This window comes from Rhodamnia argentea, chromosome 1, assembly GCF_020921035.1.
Source record: "Rhodamnia argentea isolate NSW1041297 chromosome 1, ASM2092103v1, whole genome shotgun sequence".
Classification (NCBI taxonomy): Eukaryota; Viridiplantae; Streptophyta; class Magnoliopsida; order Myrtales; family Myrtaceae; genus Rhodamnia; species Rhodamnia argentea.
In genome coordinates, this window is record NC_063150.1 from 13922322 (window position 1) to 13939358 (window position 17037).

Genomic DNA, 17037 nt, shown 5'->3' on the forward strand with positions numbered 1-17037 from the left:
TCTTCCATTGATGAAGACGAACCGAGACATAATCTGTTCGATTCCTGCGAGGCTCGTGGCGTTGTTTCGGTCTTGCTTTTCCGCATCTGCTATTTGATTGTGATAAAGGAACTCTCTTAGCTAAAATCTGCAAAAAAGTTCACAAAAATGGTCAGTTGCATACACAGAATTGGCTACTTGGTCGCTATATGTAATTGCATTGAGTCTGAGTGATTTTTCTTTTGAACATACCTTGGTAGATCTTCTTAGCTGACGCTTTCACAGGCTTTCTTGTCAACTATCCCCACAACATTAATTCTAAAGTTGAGCTCGGTCACTTTTGTACTTGGGACCTGATTTTTTTAAATTCGAACTGCTTTGAAATTAACTTAAATACCCCAATTGACAGAAGTTATTCCATGTGATAATGATACACTGATGCAAAAAAGCCAACAAAAACTGAGTGATTCCAAAATTTAAGCGCCGCATTTAATCAAATGCAAGTCAAGCGGGCAACTTAATTAGTTTGTCGCATCATGTCAGCCATGTGATCGATACATGAAATACTTTTTCCCCAACTACAGCTTGATAGGTCTGGAATTCTCTCTAGAGAAGCCACCTTGCCTTGAACCCGATCGACTCAATCAGCTGCAAAGAAGGACCAGTAAACATCCCAGACCCAACATTCCCCGTAGTTTTCTCTACCTTTCCATGTCTTTCCAGCAAAGCTGATTCATATTTCCTTATAACTGCAATCAAATTTCGAGGCCGCAGTTACAGTTCCAGCACTAAACCATTAGCTCGCAATTATATATGCTTGTGTCACTGGTTGGTGGGTGTAGCATTCCATTACCCGTGTGGCCTTAGGAAACTCTTTCCAAATTAGCCTTACTCACAACAGGCACAAAGATTCTAAAGACGGAAACTCAAAGAGACAGAAGTTTTGGACTTCCATTATTTATGAGATGATATAAATGGAGAGAGGGGACCTCTCAGATTACAACCGTAGATTTCCTCTTAAGCTAATGTGGAGACTCCATCTCCTCATTTACTGTTTACCCAAGTTAGTTATAACAACACTCTGGAATGATGTACATTTCACAAATTGCCCTCAAGAATATTTAAGAGTACTCAATAAACCCTAGGCTCTTAAAAGTTTGGAGGCTCACTCGATCATTTGATTAGACCCATTGTGCCTCGAAACCTCTGAACCATGACACTTGATTCTCATAAAAGGAATACAGATATTACATCAGACCAAATCCTGAAGACTTAATTCCAAGTATTTAAACCGGCTAGTGCCCTTAATTCAGCGGCCGGCCGGCAACAACGCCTTGACATTTGACTTCTATTAAAACAGCAAAGGACGAGGAATCCTCAAAGTATTTTTTGGGCAAAAAGTCATCAAAAACCTTAAACTATGCTCACTTTGACACATTTAGCCTACATTTTTTCTGGTCATACCAAAATCCCTAAACTTGTACCCGTGTCATATGTACAACCAAGTTTTTTTTTTTTACACCAAAACCTCCAAATTTTTACTCGTGTGACACACTTATCATAAATTATTTCTTTATGACTCCAAAAGCCTCAAACATGTAGGTGGGAGTCGCAAGAAAAAAATTATGATAAATATGTCACACTGATACAAATTTGATGTAAATATATCACACAAATATAAATTTGAAATTTTTGTATTTAGGACCTGATTTTTTTTAAAATCAAACCGCTTTGAAATAACTTAAATGTCCCAATTAACGGAAGTTATTCCATGTGATAATGACACACCGATGCAAAAAGCCAACAAAAACGATTCCAAAATTTAAGCGCCACATTTAATCAAATGCACGTCAAAGCGGGTAACTTGATTAGTTTGTCACACCATGTCAACCATGCGACCGATATATAAAATACTTTTCCCCAACTACATCTTGATCGGTCTGGAATTCTCTCTAGAGAAGCCACCTTGACTCAAACCCGACTGATAAACCCGATTGACTCAATCAGCTGCAAAGAAGGACCAACAAACATCGCAGACCCAACATTCACCATAGTTTTCTCTACCTTTCCGTGTCTTTCAAGCAAAGTTGATTCATATTTTCTTATACCCGCAATCAAATTCCAAAAAGTTGTTACGCTGAGTGGGTTTGGCTCAGATTTTGAAATGAGCTTTGAGAAAATGCAAATGCTTTCAACCTAAAGGGGTTTAGGAAAATGCTAATTGCGTTTGGTAAAATCTCATTTGAAAATGGGCTTTGGGTTGAATGGTGTTTGGTAAAAACAACATTTCAATTTGTATTTGAATGCAATTTTTTAATTTTTGATTAAAAAATTACCCTTTGACTGGCAAAGAATAGGAAAAATAATCAAATAGTGATTATGGGGCAAAATCAAAATACAAAGAAATTGAATGAAGTTAATTTTGAAAAGAATCAAATTTAGTCATTATGGAGCAAAAAATAAAAGTAAAAAGCAACAAATGTTGGTCCCTACCGCATTGGGCTATCGCTTTGTCATGAGTTGCCAGTTTGTATGGTTTAAATACTAGCTTAATTCGAACCAAATACTTCAACATTCTCAAAATCATTTGTTTGTTATTATTTCTTGTGAAATTTGATTGATTACAAAACACCAAAAGGTTGGAAGGTGTAGCATTCTCATTTGACCCATGTGGCCTTTTGAAACTCTTTCCAAATCAACCTTACTCATACAAGCACAAGGATTCTAAAGACAAAACTCATTGAGTTTTTTCGAAGTTTAGAATTTCTATTATTTGTGGGGTGATATAAATGGAGAAAGAAGAAGACCTCTTTAATTATTAGGGGTGGGTAACCTGGACTTTAATAATAAAAAAAACGGAAGAAGATAAAAGTTGAAAAAAACATAATCGGAAATAAAAATATTCAAACTTAATTAGAATAAAAGTTTTAAATAGCGGGAAAAAACATGCATATTAGAGGTCCTCGATTCTAAGTATAAAAAAAATGAAATTAGATTTTGACATAGATTTTTGCTACAAAATATATATTTTTAAAATTTAAATCTAATTTAAAAATAGGCTTTTTTTTTTTACAGGATTGTAATTTTATTGCTTAAATTTGGGATTATTGGGTGAAGAATAGTGACGTTTTATTGTTTAAAATTTTAGCTTTTTGAATTGTTTCATTGATACTCATATTATTTTGCTAGAGATTATTAAATTAAAAAAAGAATCAAAAGAAAATTTTTAGTTCCCCAGACCTTAAATTTATAAAATTTTTAGAAGGTTACCGTAAATAAAATTTTTATGACTTAAGAAAATTAGTTTTTAGCAGTTTTTAAATTTTAATTTTAATTTATGTAAAGTTGAAAATCCTAGGTGGAACCTAGTTTTTTAAAATAATACCCCTTCATATTAAAATTTTAGATTTCATAAGCTAATGTGGAGATTCCATCTTCCCATTTACTATCTACCCACGTTAGTTATAACAACACCCTAGAATGATGTAAAGTTCCCAAATTACCCTCAAGAATTTTTTAGAGTGCTCAAAAAATCCTAGGCCGAATCAAAATCTTTTTTTCATTACACGAACATTTGATTGGGGACTATGATCCTTTTTTTCTCGAGAAAAGAAATACAGAAATTACATCAGACCAAATTGTCAAGACTTAATGCCCGGTGTTTAAACCGGCTAGTGCCCTCAATTCAGCGGCCGAGCAACAACCCTTTGATATTTGACTTACATTAAAACAGCAAAGGATGAGGAATCCTCAAATTATTTTTATGGCAAAAAGTCATGAAAAACCTTAAACTATACTTGTTTTGACACATTTATCTTAAAATTTTTCTAATCATAACAAAACCCCCAAACTTGTACCCATATCATAAGTTCAACCAAGTTTCTTACCAGGAATCCCTAAATTTTTATCCGTACGACACATTTATCATAAAGTCATTTTTTTATGACACCAAAAGCCTCAAACATGTAGGCAAGTGTCACAAGAAAAAATTTATTATAAATATGTCACTCTAATACAAATTTGAGATAAATGTATCGCACGGATACAATTTAAAATTTTTGGTATCACCAAAAGAGGCTTGAGTTAGAGATAAATATATACCTATTTTTAATGGTAAACATCCAATTTTGAGCTCTATTTGACAAGCCATATTCTGCGATAAACTTTCCAAGTTTTTCTATACAAGTCGAGCATGCCTCTCAACTGCCCAAAGCTTCCATGCCCATAAAATTTGCTTGGTGTTATTCCTTGCATCTAAAATGATAAGGGACAGAATCTCTTCAGCACCATCTATGTGTGAAAATTCAGATCATCGTGATATCCTCCTGTACAATAGCTCGAACAATATGGTAAAAAAAAAAATGGATCAACCAAGGAACACTTGATAACCGGTCCCAGACAGACTGGTGTCACCTATTCTCTGAAATTTGGTATTTTGCACAATTCCAGGCTATACAAAACTGATTCCAGATATCCTGTACAGCAGAAGATGTTAGTTCGATAAGTAAACGAAGGAAACTAGGACCGAAGCATTTGGATCGGCTCTGTCAGTTGCCCCATTCAAATGGAAACCCTGCAGTCAAGCTTGAACCAGACACGATCAAGGATCTTTGATGTCCACGCACTCTGATAGGGTTTCTTCATCCGAGTATGAAGAACTTGAAGCAAGTTGACCCTTAGTTGAATCCTGAAACTCTTTCACAAGCAAATTCTTGATTTTCAATCTCAAGCCAGAAGCTTCTTCAGGTTTGAACCACTGCTTCCCAAACTGAGAAAGAAATGTATGTACATAAACAATGAGTTGAAAATGTTTGCCGTAGGTGAAATGAGAACCCCCAGAAGTTCAAGAATTCCTCAGAGAAAGCAGAAAGAAAATCTCGTACCATAGCTAAATCCTTCTTTTTCAGCCTATCAGGAGCTTCTTCAGTGAAGCGTTCCATGAAGTGAAGAACGAAGAGACCACAATCATAGTCATTTTTTTGTTGAGGAACCTAAGATGAGACAGAAAAATTACAAAAGGACAAGTCAATTGATAAACAACTTAGAAAAAGTAGGTAGTGTCTAAGTTGTAGAAATCAACTGAACCAACTCTTTTGTCCCTTTTTTTTTTAAAAGAAACCCCCTAAGTATATATAAGCAATTTTAGAAAATGGCAGATGCTCCTGCAATGCCAATGGTTGGAATCAAGGGCTTTCATATTTATCTAGAACAGGTAGCATCCACCAAGGGACAGAACCCAGCATTGCAACTTCCCATTGGCTGCAATGAACTATCTCAAACATATTGATGCTTTCCAATTTCAAGAGATTATCTTATTGTCGTTATATCATAACAATTTCCAATTTGTAGTGATTATCGAAGCTTTACATCTTTTTTGAACAGAATGATTCCAACAGATTTTACATTGAAGAACGGATCCTATCTTTCTAATCATTCTTCTTGGCAACGCCCCTGTAAATAGCTGAACAGCACAAGCATGAAAAGATTGGGTAATCTGAAAAGATATTTACGGCAAGTATCTTGTCACCAATTTTATCTGGGAGCACCTCCCAAATCTCTTCTTCAATTAGAAGATCTGAAGGAGCAGCTTGTTGCCTCAGATAACTCCATTCTTCAACCAAAAATCTGCAGAAGCATGCTAGGACCTAAGTAAGTCGATAAACTATATGCAGACATCCACATAAACAATGGAAAGTATGAACATGCTCCAAAACTAAAACTAAGTTTCACTTCCACGCACACAGGAGCTAAGAGTAATAAAGTGAGAGACAAACCAAACTCAAAACATTATATCATGCAAATCACAAGATACTCCCAGATATATCAAGGGCTAAACATGGAAATTTCGCTTTGAGAATCTGTAGAAGTGTCAATTGTGCACCACTATCAGTCGACTTCATACATGTCAACTTCACACATTCATGCAAAGATTGTAAAATGCAATATGGAAGAACCATCTGGCCGGCAAGAAAACAAAATGTGTGGAAGAACCAGTGCATGTCTCGCACAAATGCCAAGACTTCTGCTATGACTTAAAACTATCTTAGAAAAAAAGAGGATCTGTTGGTTGAGAAATGGCCACACAAAATTCAGAGGCATTACCTTCAGTGAGTGTAACAACAAAGTCCACAACTTATTGTTTGAGTTATCACCACTACCAAGAATTCCTACAACTTCTCGGTTTTACAGCAAGTGTAACAACAACGTTCATCTCACAAAACTACATGAAAATTGATCTCTCTGCTACATTGTTCCTGTGACTTAGAACAAGGATCACAAATTGATGCTCTCTCTGCACTTAGGAAATGGTATTTACTTCATATTTGTTGCCTAATATCTCAATACTTCAACTGCAAATATTTTGCACAATTATGAGATGCCACGTTGTCTGGAAAATCTGAACATTTTTCAATGCCGCATTAACCACAGGATTATTTCAAGCTCACCTTCTGATGTAACCGAAAATTGATCTACTACGATGAAGCCGGAGTGAATCAAGATGAAGTATAATAGGGCCAGAGTGACAAGCCTTGTCAGGAATGCAGATGATTGCCAAACTCCAATGAAGGCTGACAGGATCAAAGGAGATACATAGATAATTTAAGTTAGACGCACCAAGGACATACAAGGGACACCATTTAAGCCCTCATTCAAGCTAGAGTAAGAAAAATACGAGCTAATGCATAAATCCACATGCATATTAGCAATTTAAAATTAGATAACTTGAACTGAATATAGATTCTACCGTTGAATGTTACTTTATAATTCGGCCCAAGATTGTCCTACTACATTAGCAGCACACCTTTAGAGAATACATAAAATGATAGTGGACCAGCAAATTCTCTCTGCTAAATTATCCGATATCTCTTGTCTACAGGGTTTCAACGGGCCTTATATAACGTATTTTCCCCCCACCTGTCATCTTAAACTTTTGGGTCGGACATTCAAACATGATAGCAGAGCCAAGTTCTGCCTCTGGTTTATTTCCGCATGTGAGGCTCCCTGTTCGTCAATTCCGCACGTCGTTCTCAGTCCGATGTTTACGTGAGAGAAGGTGTTAAAAGCATCTCACATCGCTTGTCTATAAGGTTTCCGTGGCATTATATTCATATAATCTCCCTCAACCTATCAGCTTAAGCTTTTGGGGTGGATATTTTAACACTTCTCATTGGAGCACGTATTTTCTGGATGCTGATCATGTAGTTTCCCCATTTGTATTTTTCTTCACTTTGGACTTATAGCTGAAATTGGAGAACCTCATATCCTATTCGGCCTTCTTGTGAAGAGGCTACACTGACCTGGATCACTCAAGCTCATTTTTCAGGAACTGACTCAATTATGCGAGATTGCCAATACCTATTTTTAAAATGGGTGCAATGTCCAGCCACAATAATAACCAGAGATTTTAGTTTCAGATTCATCTTCCTTCTCTCTTGTACCTTTGAGACAAGTCCATCTATCTATACTATCGTTACACTGCTGGACAGGATAGCTGTGGCATGCTGCTCCCCATGAAGGGGACAGGTCTTAGGTGGTCTTTATGTCTTCAAAAGTGAAATTTATGCTGTAAATAACACAAAAGTCAAACGGATGGAAAGAACCAAATTAACAATCTAATTGTCACTAATCTAGATCCAAAAGTCTTAGAGAGTTCATAAAAACACATGGGAAAATAAATATTATCGAGTTCACAGTTGAGTTTGACTTTCATGACTCATTTATAACGATCCTTCTTTTGGCTGGCAGACAAAACTATTGGGGGCATCCTTACCCATGCTATAGGTTTCATGACTCATCACAACTACTGCTTCTTTCTTAGATAACTCAACCTCAAGGTCTATACATGGTATAGCTCTCATGACTCATTATTACTAATGATTGTTTCTTATTTAACTCAGCCCTCAAGCTACTAATCAAACCTGTTTGTATTGCAAATATTAAAGGTTGAAATGACAGTTCTTGAAACCAAACATCCAACTACCTGCACGGAAGCTCGACCTACGTATTAAGAGTGTTCTAATCTATCTTGGACTCAGTTTTGACAATCAGAACCAGATTGTGCATATCTTCCTTAAGAACCTGTTAACCAATAAAAAAGAGCCTGCACAAACATCTTAAGCAGCAAATTGTAGAAACCTTATGGAAGAGACAAGATTATTGAACCTACTCCTCATGTATTGGTATAAAGACATAAGCCTTCTGGAATATGTTCACACCCTTCCACCACCTTCTGAACTTAGCAAAAAGGGCATCTTTCTCCTTTCCCTGTTTATCACATGAAAATCATCCATAGGATGATATATATTAACTATAGTGCATCTGAATGCTGATATGAAAGAGCAGATGTCATCATATTATGAACAAATAGAGCATTAACTTGAAACGATAACATGTGGAAAAGGAGAAAGAATCTAACAGGCTACCTATACAAGAACTAATACTCACCAAAGGAACAAAAATTGGTTTAAAAAAAGGGCACTCCCAACAAATAGCATATATATATATATATATGTTGTATGAAAATACTCCATGTTGCTTTAACCAATACAGTCAAAGCATAGAGTTAGCACAATTCAATCAACTAAAAAGCATGGTAGAAATAACAGAGGGACATTTAATTTTCGAAATAAATTCATCAAGAGTGGAAACTGAGGAAAAGGTCACCTCGGATGATAATGCCTCTTGGAGCTTCTTATAGAAATAAGTATTAAAGAAATGATAATCATGTATTCCTTTATCTGACTTCAAAGCTTGCTGTTGTAGGTATCTAGCCAGTGAACCATCAAGATATTAGTACCAAAATAAGGTAACAGAAGTCACCAAAATATCTAGACAGAAAATCTACATGGGAGAATAGCAATAAGTGGCTATAAAAATTAAAACTACAATAGGTATAGGGGACTCATAAAGGAAGTATGCAGAATATCTGGGCAGGAAGAAGTAAGGATATTGCTAAATGTGCTGGGGGAACAGCCAAATCTAGTCCTACGCTATGCCAATAACAGCAAATATTTCCCTCCAAAGTTCAAGTTTTTGGTTATTTCTGTGGATTCTTCTTGATAACAATGGCAACAAAAGTCAAGGAATTTTGTATCTTTCTTTTCTTTGCTTAATGTGTGTGTGCAAGCTTTTCCTTTTTTGAGTTAGAGCAAATCTAAATTTGTTAGAGATACTTACAGAATGTAAAAGTTCATGATAAGTGACGTCAAATAATGCTCAGGAGCAAGGCATTCTATGTCTGCATAACAAATTTCAACGGATTGTGGATCATCATCCCTGGCAAGAGATAACAACAAAAATTATCTCTATGTCATTAATGCCAAACTCTATGAAATAAGAAGAATGAGATACCTTGGGTAGTAGATTTTAGCGTCTTTCATACTGAAAAAGCACAAAAATAAAATTAATAATATTTCCCACAATCGCCTGCCTTAATAGTAGACACATAGAGGGGAAAATACTGGAACAGTTCAATTACCATTCATTCACTCTGTCAACTCCTTCAGTTCTCTCCACTAGTTGACATTCTTCCTCGTCAACAAGAACAACTGTTGGCTCCTGTTTAAAAAGAATACCCAGAACAGATGAATTAAAGCAGATAAAAAAGCCTTGAAAAGACCAGAAGAGAGACAGCTCCCAAGAATTGTTAAATGGTGAAGAATGAACAAGCCACATAAAATTATTTGGATAAAACTGTCCTGCAAGACATTAACTTTACAAATGCAACTTCAGAAACAATAAAAGCTTCCTTTTCTACTTTTTTTTTTTTGGTCAGATCCTTTTCTACTTTAAAATGAAGAAATATTAACTTGAAATCTTCACCAGTCATAATCAATAACCAGTTACGCCACAAGGAACTTATCCTAAAATTTTGCTTTGAAAATGCCAATGTCACCAGGCACATCCTTTTTCAGTAAAATAGACCAAATATTTCTTTTATGAAACCTCAAGCAGCGCAAAGAAAAACTGATGATTTAAAATGGAAAACCCCACTAGAAGTGAAGCATAAAACAATAGAATGATGATTTTTTTTTTTTTTTTTTTTGGTGGATTGAAAATTTTAGCACTCTTGTAGTTTCAAGATTGCCAGCAGAGGGACATCTTGAGATTTTCAACTTAAAAGTGGCTATAAACCACATGCAAACTAAGGAGATGCCAATATAATTTTACTGTCAATGATATTCTCCTAAAAATATTATAGATACTAGATCAACACAAAGTCTACACCACATCAACTGGTTAAGGATCAAATTCAAGCTCTTCAGATGTGTATGAATGCAGTAAGGAGGAAAGAAAACATAAAGTCTTAACAGTTCACATTCTAATTGCACTTGTTTTATGAGTGACAAATTTATACCAGATAATACCGGGGATAACAGACATACACAAATTGCTTTAGACAAATGACAATCATAACCAGATATCAGAATAATTGATCTGCGAAGGTGACAAATAAAAAGAATGAAGCGTACCTTTTTAGTCTTGAAATCTTTAACAAGTTGACCATGGAAATCATTTTCCCTACCATAAATACTTATGATTGTTATGTGTGGTCAACTCCATATTGAAATGATAAATGCAGCTCCAAACAACTAATACTGATCAGAGTTAGGCAAAGCCCAAAAAAAGGACTAGTACATTCTGGCAGTCTGTGAATATGACGCAGCAATTAACTTTCCTGGGTAAACCTAAAGATTTCACCATCTAAGTTTCATCTCTAAGACTAACAAGTGACTGTCACCAAATACCAAAGTAGAATCCCAAAGAAAGGCATCATCTGGAAAAGTCAATTGAATGATAGCTCACTAGTGGTGCTGCTAATAGTGTCAAAAGCAACTGCCGAGACATCATCCAGGTGCAGACACCTGACATTCCAAATCAAATTGGGACTTATCAAGCTGAGGCCTATTATTATTCAATCATAGCATCAGCACCACCATGAAGCAAGGAATTGAATTCCCAGTGAATGGTCAAAACATCTCTTCATCAATTTCTGCTCACTTTGGAGTTATATGAGTAGACACATATACTGCAACCATGTCATAATGGTAATTATGACAAATGTTCACAATTGACTCTTCCATGTAAGGTAAGAGGAAGAAAAACCACCACATATAAGCAAAATAACTCACCTTCTGGAAAATCGACCAGAAAACACCCCGTCAAGATCACGTAAGGTATAAATGGATGATGATCTAGTCTTCCGATCACCGTTAGGTAAATGATCAGCTCGTTCCACTGAAAGATTTCTTGGTCCCTGAAATGGCTGTTCTCTGGAAGATGGATAAGCTCTTTTCCTTTTTCTTGGCAAGATCTTTCCAATGCATTTCTTTATTAGTGGATCTGAGCAAGTCATGCTAGGTGGTTCATTCTTACGCAAGTTGGAAGCTCTACAAGGAGTCTGCGAAGAAAACTCAGTATAAAGCACCAGCAGTACATTAAGGAAAAACATAATCGTGGCAAATCAACCATACTTTGTCCTCCAATTTTTCAGAAAAAAGCCTTGTAAACGAGGACTGCAGTGGGGCTGTCAATTGTGTTGTCGCTTCTCTTAAGCCATCAGATGCACCTAAAAAAGCATTTCAGTTCCTCGCACACGTTGTAAAAGACAAGACTGATGATTCAAAGATGTATCATGAGCATAGTTAGCACCAATTACAGTAACTAATTATACAAAAATTATGCAGTCCACTAAATTTGAACTAAAATCCATTTGACTTGTCCAAGGCTCCAAATATGGAAGTAGAAAGAACACCAACATGGTCAAAATGCATTCCCACTTAAGATGTCAGATCCCTTTTATCTCTTAACCACCAGCCTCATGCTCCAAACCTCTGAATCCCATAAAAATTCTCTTGCTATTGTGTTACTTGAACAACGGAAGTATCGGAGAATTGCAACCTGTAGTCAAGGAATCAAAAGCAGGTCTGGAAAGCGCACTTCTTCGGATGTCTTCTATTAACACTAAGATATCACAGTGAAATCAAATATAAACTGAGAGAACCCCTCGTGTTATTTGGAGACATCATCGGGCAGGATAAGACAGAATAAGGGCACTCCAGCAACAAGCTACAGTCAATAAAAAATTGAACAGAACTTTGGGTCTCAAACTAATGCTATGTATGTCCACTGGTGCTAGTAAAGGCAACCACTGCATGAAAAAGGGGAAAAACTAACAGAAAGGGGGACAAACACGACCAGAAATCAGAGGAGCAAGTGGTGAGCTGCTTAGGTATTTGTGGAAAAACCATTAGTTTTTTTTTTTTTTGTGAAGCGTGGAAAAACCATTAGTTATTCTCTCCTCTTCTAAATTTAATCTTCATCAACCCCTTATTTGCTCTCAGTTTCCTTTTCATCTCAGCATTGCTCTCTCTCTCTCTAGTCTTCTTTCCAATAATGTGATGTCCAACTTCACCTATATAGTTTCTCGTATCCAAATTATTTATTTGTTTGGCTACCACAGCTCTCAGCTTCAGAACTGCGAATTATTGTTTATAATTTCTGCCAATCTTTAGGAAGCAGAACTAGCTGAGATGGTGGAAAAAGCTAATTAACTGGCCAGAAATTTGGTTGAAACAGGTAAAGGTGCTACGTGACTTGCAAAAAGACAAGCACGAGTAAATTGAATTTTGGAAAATGAAGCAGATGAGATTGTATTTGACTTTCAATATCCTTGTTTTGACTAGAGAGGGTTCCAGAATCCTTTTAAGTTGCTCATTAAAAGCTTGAATCACAATTTCCCACTTTACTCAAACTCGTATGGTTCCTATCGCCTTCAATGCTGTACTTTTAGCATTCCTTTTGCTGCTAAAACACATTTTCAATTGCCAAACTGCACAGTGATCAGACCTTGGTGCCGACAATGACAACCAAAAGAAATTCAAATAGCAATAGTAAGGCCGCGTACAAGTCCCATAAACATGGCCCTTTACCTTTACTTTTATCGTGTAACTCTTCACTGAGGGTTGGGAAATGAAAGGTTTGGGAAAGTATGAACTAGATTGATACCTGATATAGCGTAATCCATGCATACGATTTTACAGTATAAGCAATATACCAAGTATAGACCACATAAGGCAAGAAGGCTAAGAAAAGATAGGAAAAAATGATTGACTAAAATTAAAATATTTGAGGGTGAGGAGGGAATCATAAACAAGCCGTAGCCACATATCGAAATAAGCTTGGGCAAGTATATAATCTTCTACATAACGGGACAGCAGCATAAGAGGTCCCAAAGTAGATCGCATTGTCCTCCAGCATCGAATCCACAGCACTAAAGCTCAGGTGAAAGCATAAGATGCTCTAAAGTTTACAAACGCACAAAATTTGGTAGTAAGCGCCTTCAGTGATGCAATATAAGCATCAACGCCAATAAATATTCCACCCTCTCAATAAAAATAACTATTCAGAAGAATCACACACACGGACCAACCACAATGGGCATGGTATAATCAAGCTCAAAATTTGGAAAAACCATCAACAGATAAAATAATGACATCATCAAAACAGCCAAGTCCTCACCGTGAGCAATTGCGCTAGTGGACTTTGCAGGCTCCTCACTTTCCTCAGCAGCCTGACAAAGGAAAAGAGAAGATCCAATCACTGAGATTGACATGTGCTAAGAACTCTACGTCTATATGGACATTAATATTAACATAGCATAATGTACTTTATATTATATTTCCATCCAAGCTTAAAGTCTGAATTTATTAATGATGGCCAGTATCAAGTTTCAATGACTTCCCTATTACCGTTGTTTAATCATAGCAGCAAATGAAAAACAGTACATGGGCACAAGGGAAATGATTAACCCTATTTTATTTCCAGAACAATGATAATGTCCGAAACCAACTGGCACAAAGTGACTGAATTACATCTCATTTAGCAGACCACTAAGACAATTGCATGGGAAGAATCAGTTATACCAAAGATCTTCAAAAATTAAGTCTATCATTTGAAACTTGGCATGGTAACTTGCTCACAACACAACTTATATTGATTGCACATGTTATGTTTGATATAGCGCTAAACAGGTTATTAAGCTAAGCAAACACCCATAATCAAAACTCAATCTTGAATAATCTTTTCATATCTATCATAACGTTTCTCACATCGTAGCAAGAGTAAACAAAACAAAAACTAAGGATGAAGGAACAATGGCTCAGACAATAAGCATAAATCTGAACTGTTGATTTCAACTTTCAGGCTGCATCCTCCAACAACCACTCCCCTAAAGCATACACGTCTACTGTGAGGAAAATGTCAAATGCAGGTGTTGCCAATCTACAAACATCGACTTTATTCCACAGGCAAACCCCAAAAAATGTCCCATCTTTCAATTAGAAACTTAAGATTTAAGTCATCATAAGGAAAGGAGAATGCTGTAGGGTAGGGAAAATTAAGATGGTCCCTGACGTTGGAAACTCGACCACATTGCAGATCCTTCCTACTTTTCATAACATGAAAAAGGAACTTACTTTGCACATAAATGTATTAAAGAAAGGCAGAAAAAATTAGGACTTTTCTCGAATTCAGCTCGCCAGGCGTATTGAACAACAGCATTGCAACATTGCTAGCATAAGACTATAAAACCGTTCACTATGAGCGCTCAGTATTGCAAATACGATTTCATTCGGAAATAATTAACGAAAAATAGCCTAAAACCTTAGCCTACTCGATCATCTGCAAAAGGATTAACGAACTCCACCACAAACCAGCGATTGTTAAGAAAAAGAATGCTAAACCCACTTCATCGAGCTGTCCAGTAAAGGTAAAGAGAACCTTCTCGATACGACGGAGCTTCCTCCGCTCTTGCTCCTCCTCCAGACGCTTGAGCGTCGACCGGAGCTTATCCCCTCCGTCGGGCAAATTCCGCTGGAGGCCTCTGAGAGTGCGCATTTTGCTGGCGATAGAGTCCGCCAGCTGCTGGTCGCTCAAGCCCGCGATCCCGTCGTCCGACTCCATCGCGGGCGCCGGCCCGGAGGAGGAGCGCGTCACGATCAGGACCGGCGGAGGGCCGTCGTCGTCGTCGTCGTCGTCGAGGAGCTTGTCCCAGTCGATGCGTTCCCTTCTGTTGGGTCTCTCCGATTCCTCCATCCAACGGAGATGGGGCGGTGACTGGGCCTTCAACGCGACAGCGTCATGCCCTCAGAAGGAGGTGGTGCGGTTACGGGCGCTTCCTTGTTTTTTGCACTTAATGGCCTCTCTTTTTCTGCAACTGGGGAAAGTTGGGAAGGCAGTGGAAAGAAACGCAGAAGCAAGGGGATGAAAAAGAAGACTGAAATGAAAATGAAAATCAACATACAATTATGGAATTTTTTTTTAATAAAAAAGGGGAAATTCTAAAAAAATGCAATTAGGGTGAGCATGGTTCAGCATTTTTTTATTGGGCTTTGGGCCTCTAAAGCACATTGATAAAACTTTTAGATGCACTTTGGGGAAATGCTAGCATTGAAAGCCGGCAGGGCTTTCGGCATTTTCGCAGAGGATTTTAAGAATTAGAATTGAAAAAAATGAGGGATGCCGGTCCCGGCGGCAAATTACATTTTTCGACCATAGCCGGTGGGCCTTCATTTTTATTCCTTTCTTTTCTTTTTCTTTTTCCCTTCGTTTTCACCGATGGTGCTGTGGCTGTCCAAGGGCGGTCGCCTTGCCATATCTAGCGAGGTCGACCCTCGCTAGATCTGGGCCAGAGTTGCCTTGCCCACGATCGACGAGCCCTCGCCAGCCAGCAACAACTAAAAAAAAAGAATGGGAAAAATGAAAAGAAAAACAAAGATAGAAAAAGGTAGATGACAAAAATGCTATTTGCCAGACTGTTCTTTGAAACGGAAAGGGCACTTAAGCTCTTATTTCAAGTAAAGTCCACTTCACTAGGGGTGAGCATGGTTCTAGGGTAGAACCGAGAATCTAAAACCAAATCTAAGACTTAAAATGCGAGTAGGTTCTAGGTTCCAAAATTTGAGGAATATGTTCCAACAGGTAGGTTCCAAGTTCCACTACCTAGAATCCGGAACATGAACCCTAGATTCTCAAATAAATTTTTATATTTTTGTTGGTATATATTTTTGCACGATCATACAATATTCTATGGCATCCGATGATGAGTGTATAATTTGGAGCCAAATAATTTTTTATGTTTCAGGTTCCAAAAAATTATAAACGTATTCTAATGAATTGGTTTCAGGCTAAATGTAACCTGTACAAAGCCTAAAATCACTCACCTCTACTTTCTCTTCTATTTTGTAGCATTCACTCTCATTTTTCTTAACTAAAAATGAAAAAATAAAAGGAATTGATAGGTTCTCAGGTACCCTAGAACCGACCCTAAACCCGTGATAGGGTGGTTGGTTCAGGGTGACGGTGATTCTATGTTCCAAAAATGAGCTTTCCACGGTAGGTTCTAGGTTCGTGGAACCCGTAGGAACTTCGTCACCCCTACACTTCACATCCGTATTTGAGAATAAGAAAGCATTTTAGACCCTTATTTAAAATTTAAAAAAATTGAATAGGCCAACTTATCAAAAAATCAAAAAAGTAATTTTTTTCTTGGGAAAATTTCAAATAATGGCCCAAAGTGCTCTTATTTTCTCAAATTAGGACTTGAAGTGGACATGGTTTCAAATGAGGGGCCGAAATGCCCACATTATTTCAAAAAAGGGTCCGACCAAAGACATTGTTGTCATTTACTTTCATTTTAATTTCTTTTCCCTTTTTCTTTCTTTTTTCTCCATTTTTCTTTTTGTCTTTCCCCCAAGGACTTTGACAGGGCCTCACCCAGGAGGGGTCGACCCTCCTCCCGCCCGGCCGATGGTAGAGATCATCGCAACTCGAGAAGAAGTCGAGAGTCTTGATGGGGGCAAGAGGGATGGGCTTGAAGGTCTTGATGAGCAATTCGAGCTTCTACTGCGACTTCCTCTCTATGGCGCACCGTTTCAGCAAAGGCTTTCTTGTTTTTGGGGCCGTGGCAAGAGGAGGTGGAGGTGGAGTGGGGGGGGGGGGGCAATGAGCTTGGGTCTTGGACTCAAAGGAGACAACGCAGGGACTCGGTCGGGGTCG

General features: G+C 37.5%; 1 protein-coding gene across 2 annotated transcripts; it reads right to left on the bottom strand.

The window, feature by feature from the left end:
* Positions 1-4134: 4134 nt before the first annotated feature.
* On the bottom strand, positions 4135-15258 carry LOC115757199 (ubiquitin-like-specific protease 1D). 2 transcript variants are annotated; one of them, XM_030697333.2, is made up of 14 exons: positions 14761-15258; positions 13501-13552; positions 11454-11548; positions 11112-11380; positions 10452-10500; positions 9458-9537; positions 9331-9360; positions 9157-9255; positions 8644-8746; positions 8147-8244; positions 6426-6548; positions 5526-5604; positions 4863-4970; positions 4135-4747 (listed from the first exon to the last, which is right to left on the bottom strand). In XM_030697333.2, exons 1-14 carry the CDS (start codon positions 15073-15075, stop codon positions 4580-4582), a joined length of 1668 nt encoding a protein of 555 aa, XP_030553193.2. In that variant the 5' UTR covers positions 15076-15258; the 3' UTR covers positions 4135-4579. The 2 variants fall into 2 exon arrangements, with proteins under 2 accessions (XP_030553193.2, XP_030553191.2); XM_030697331.2 differs by having other exon boundaries at positions 5490-5604.
* Positions 15259-17037: the final 1779 nt, after the last annotated feature.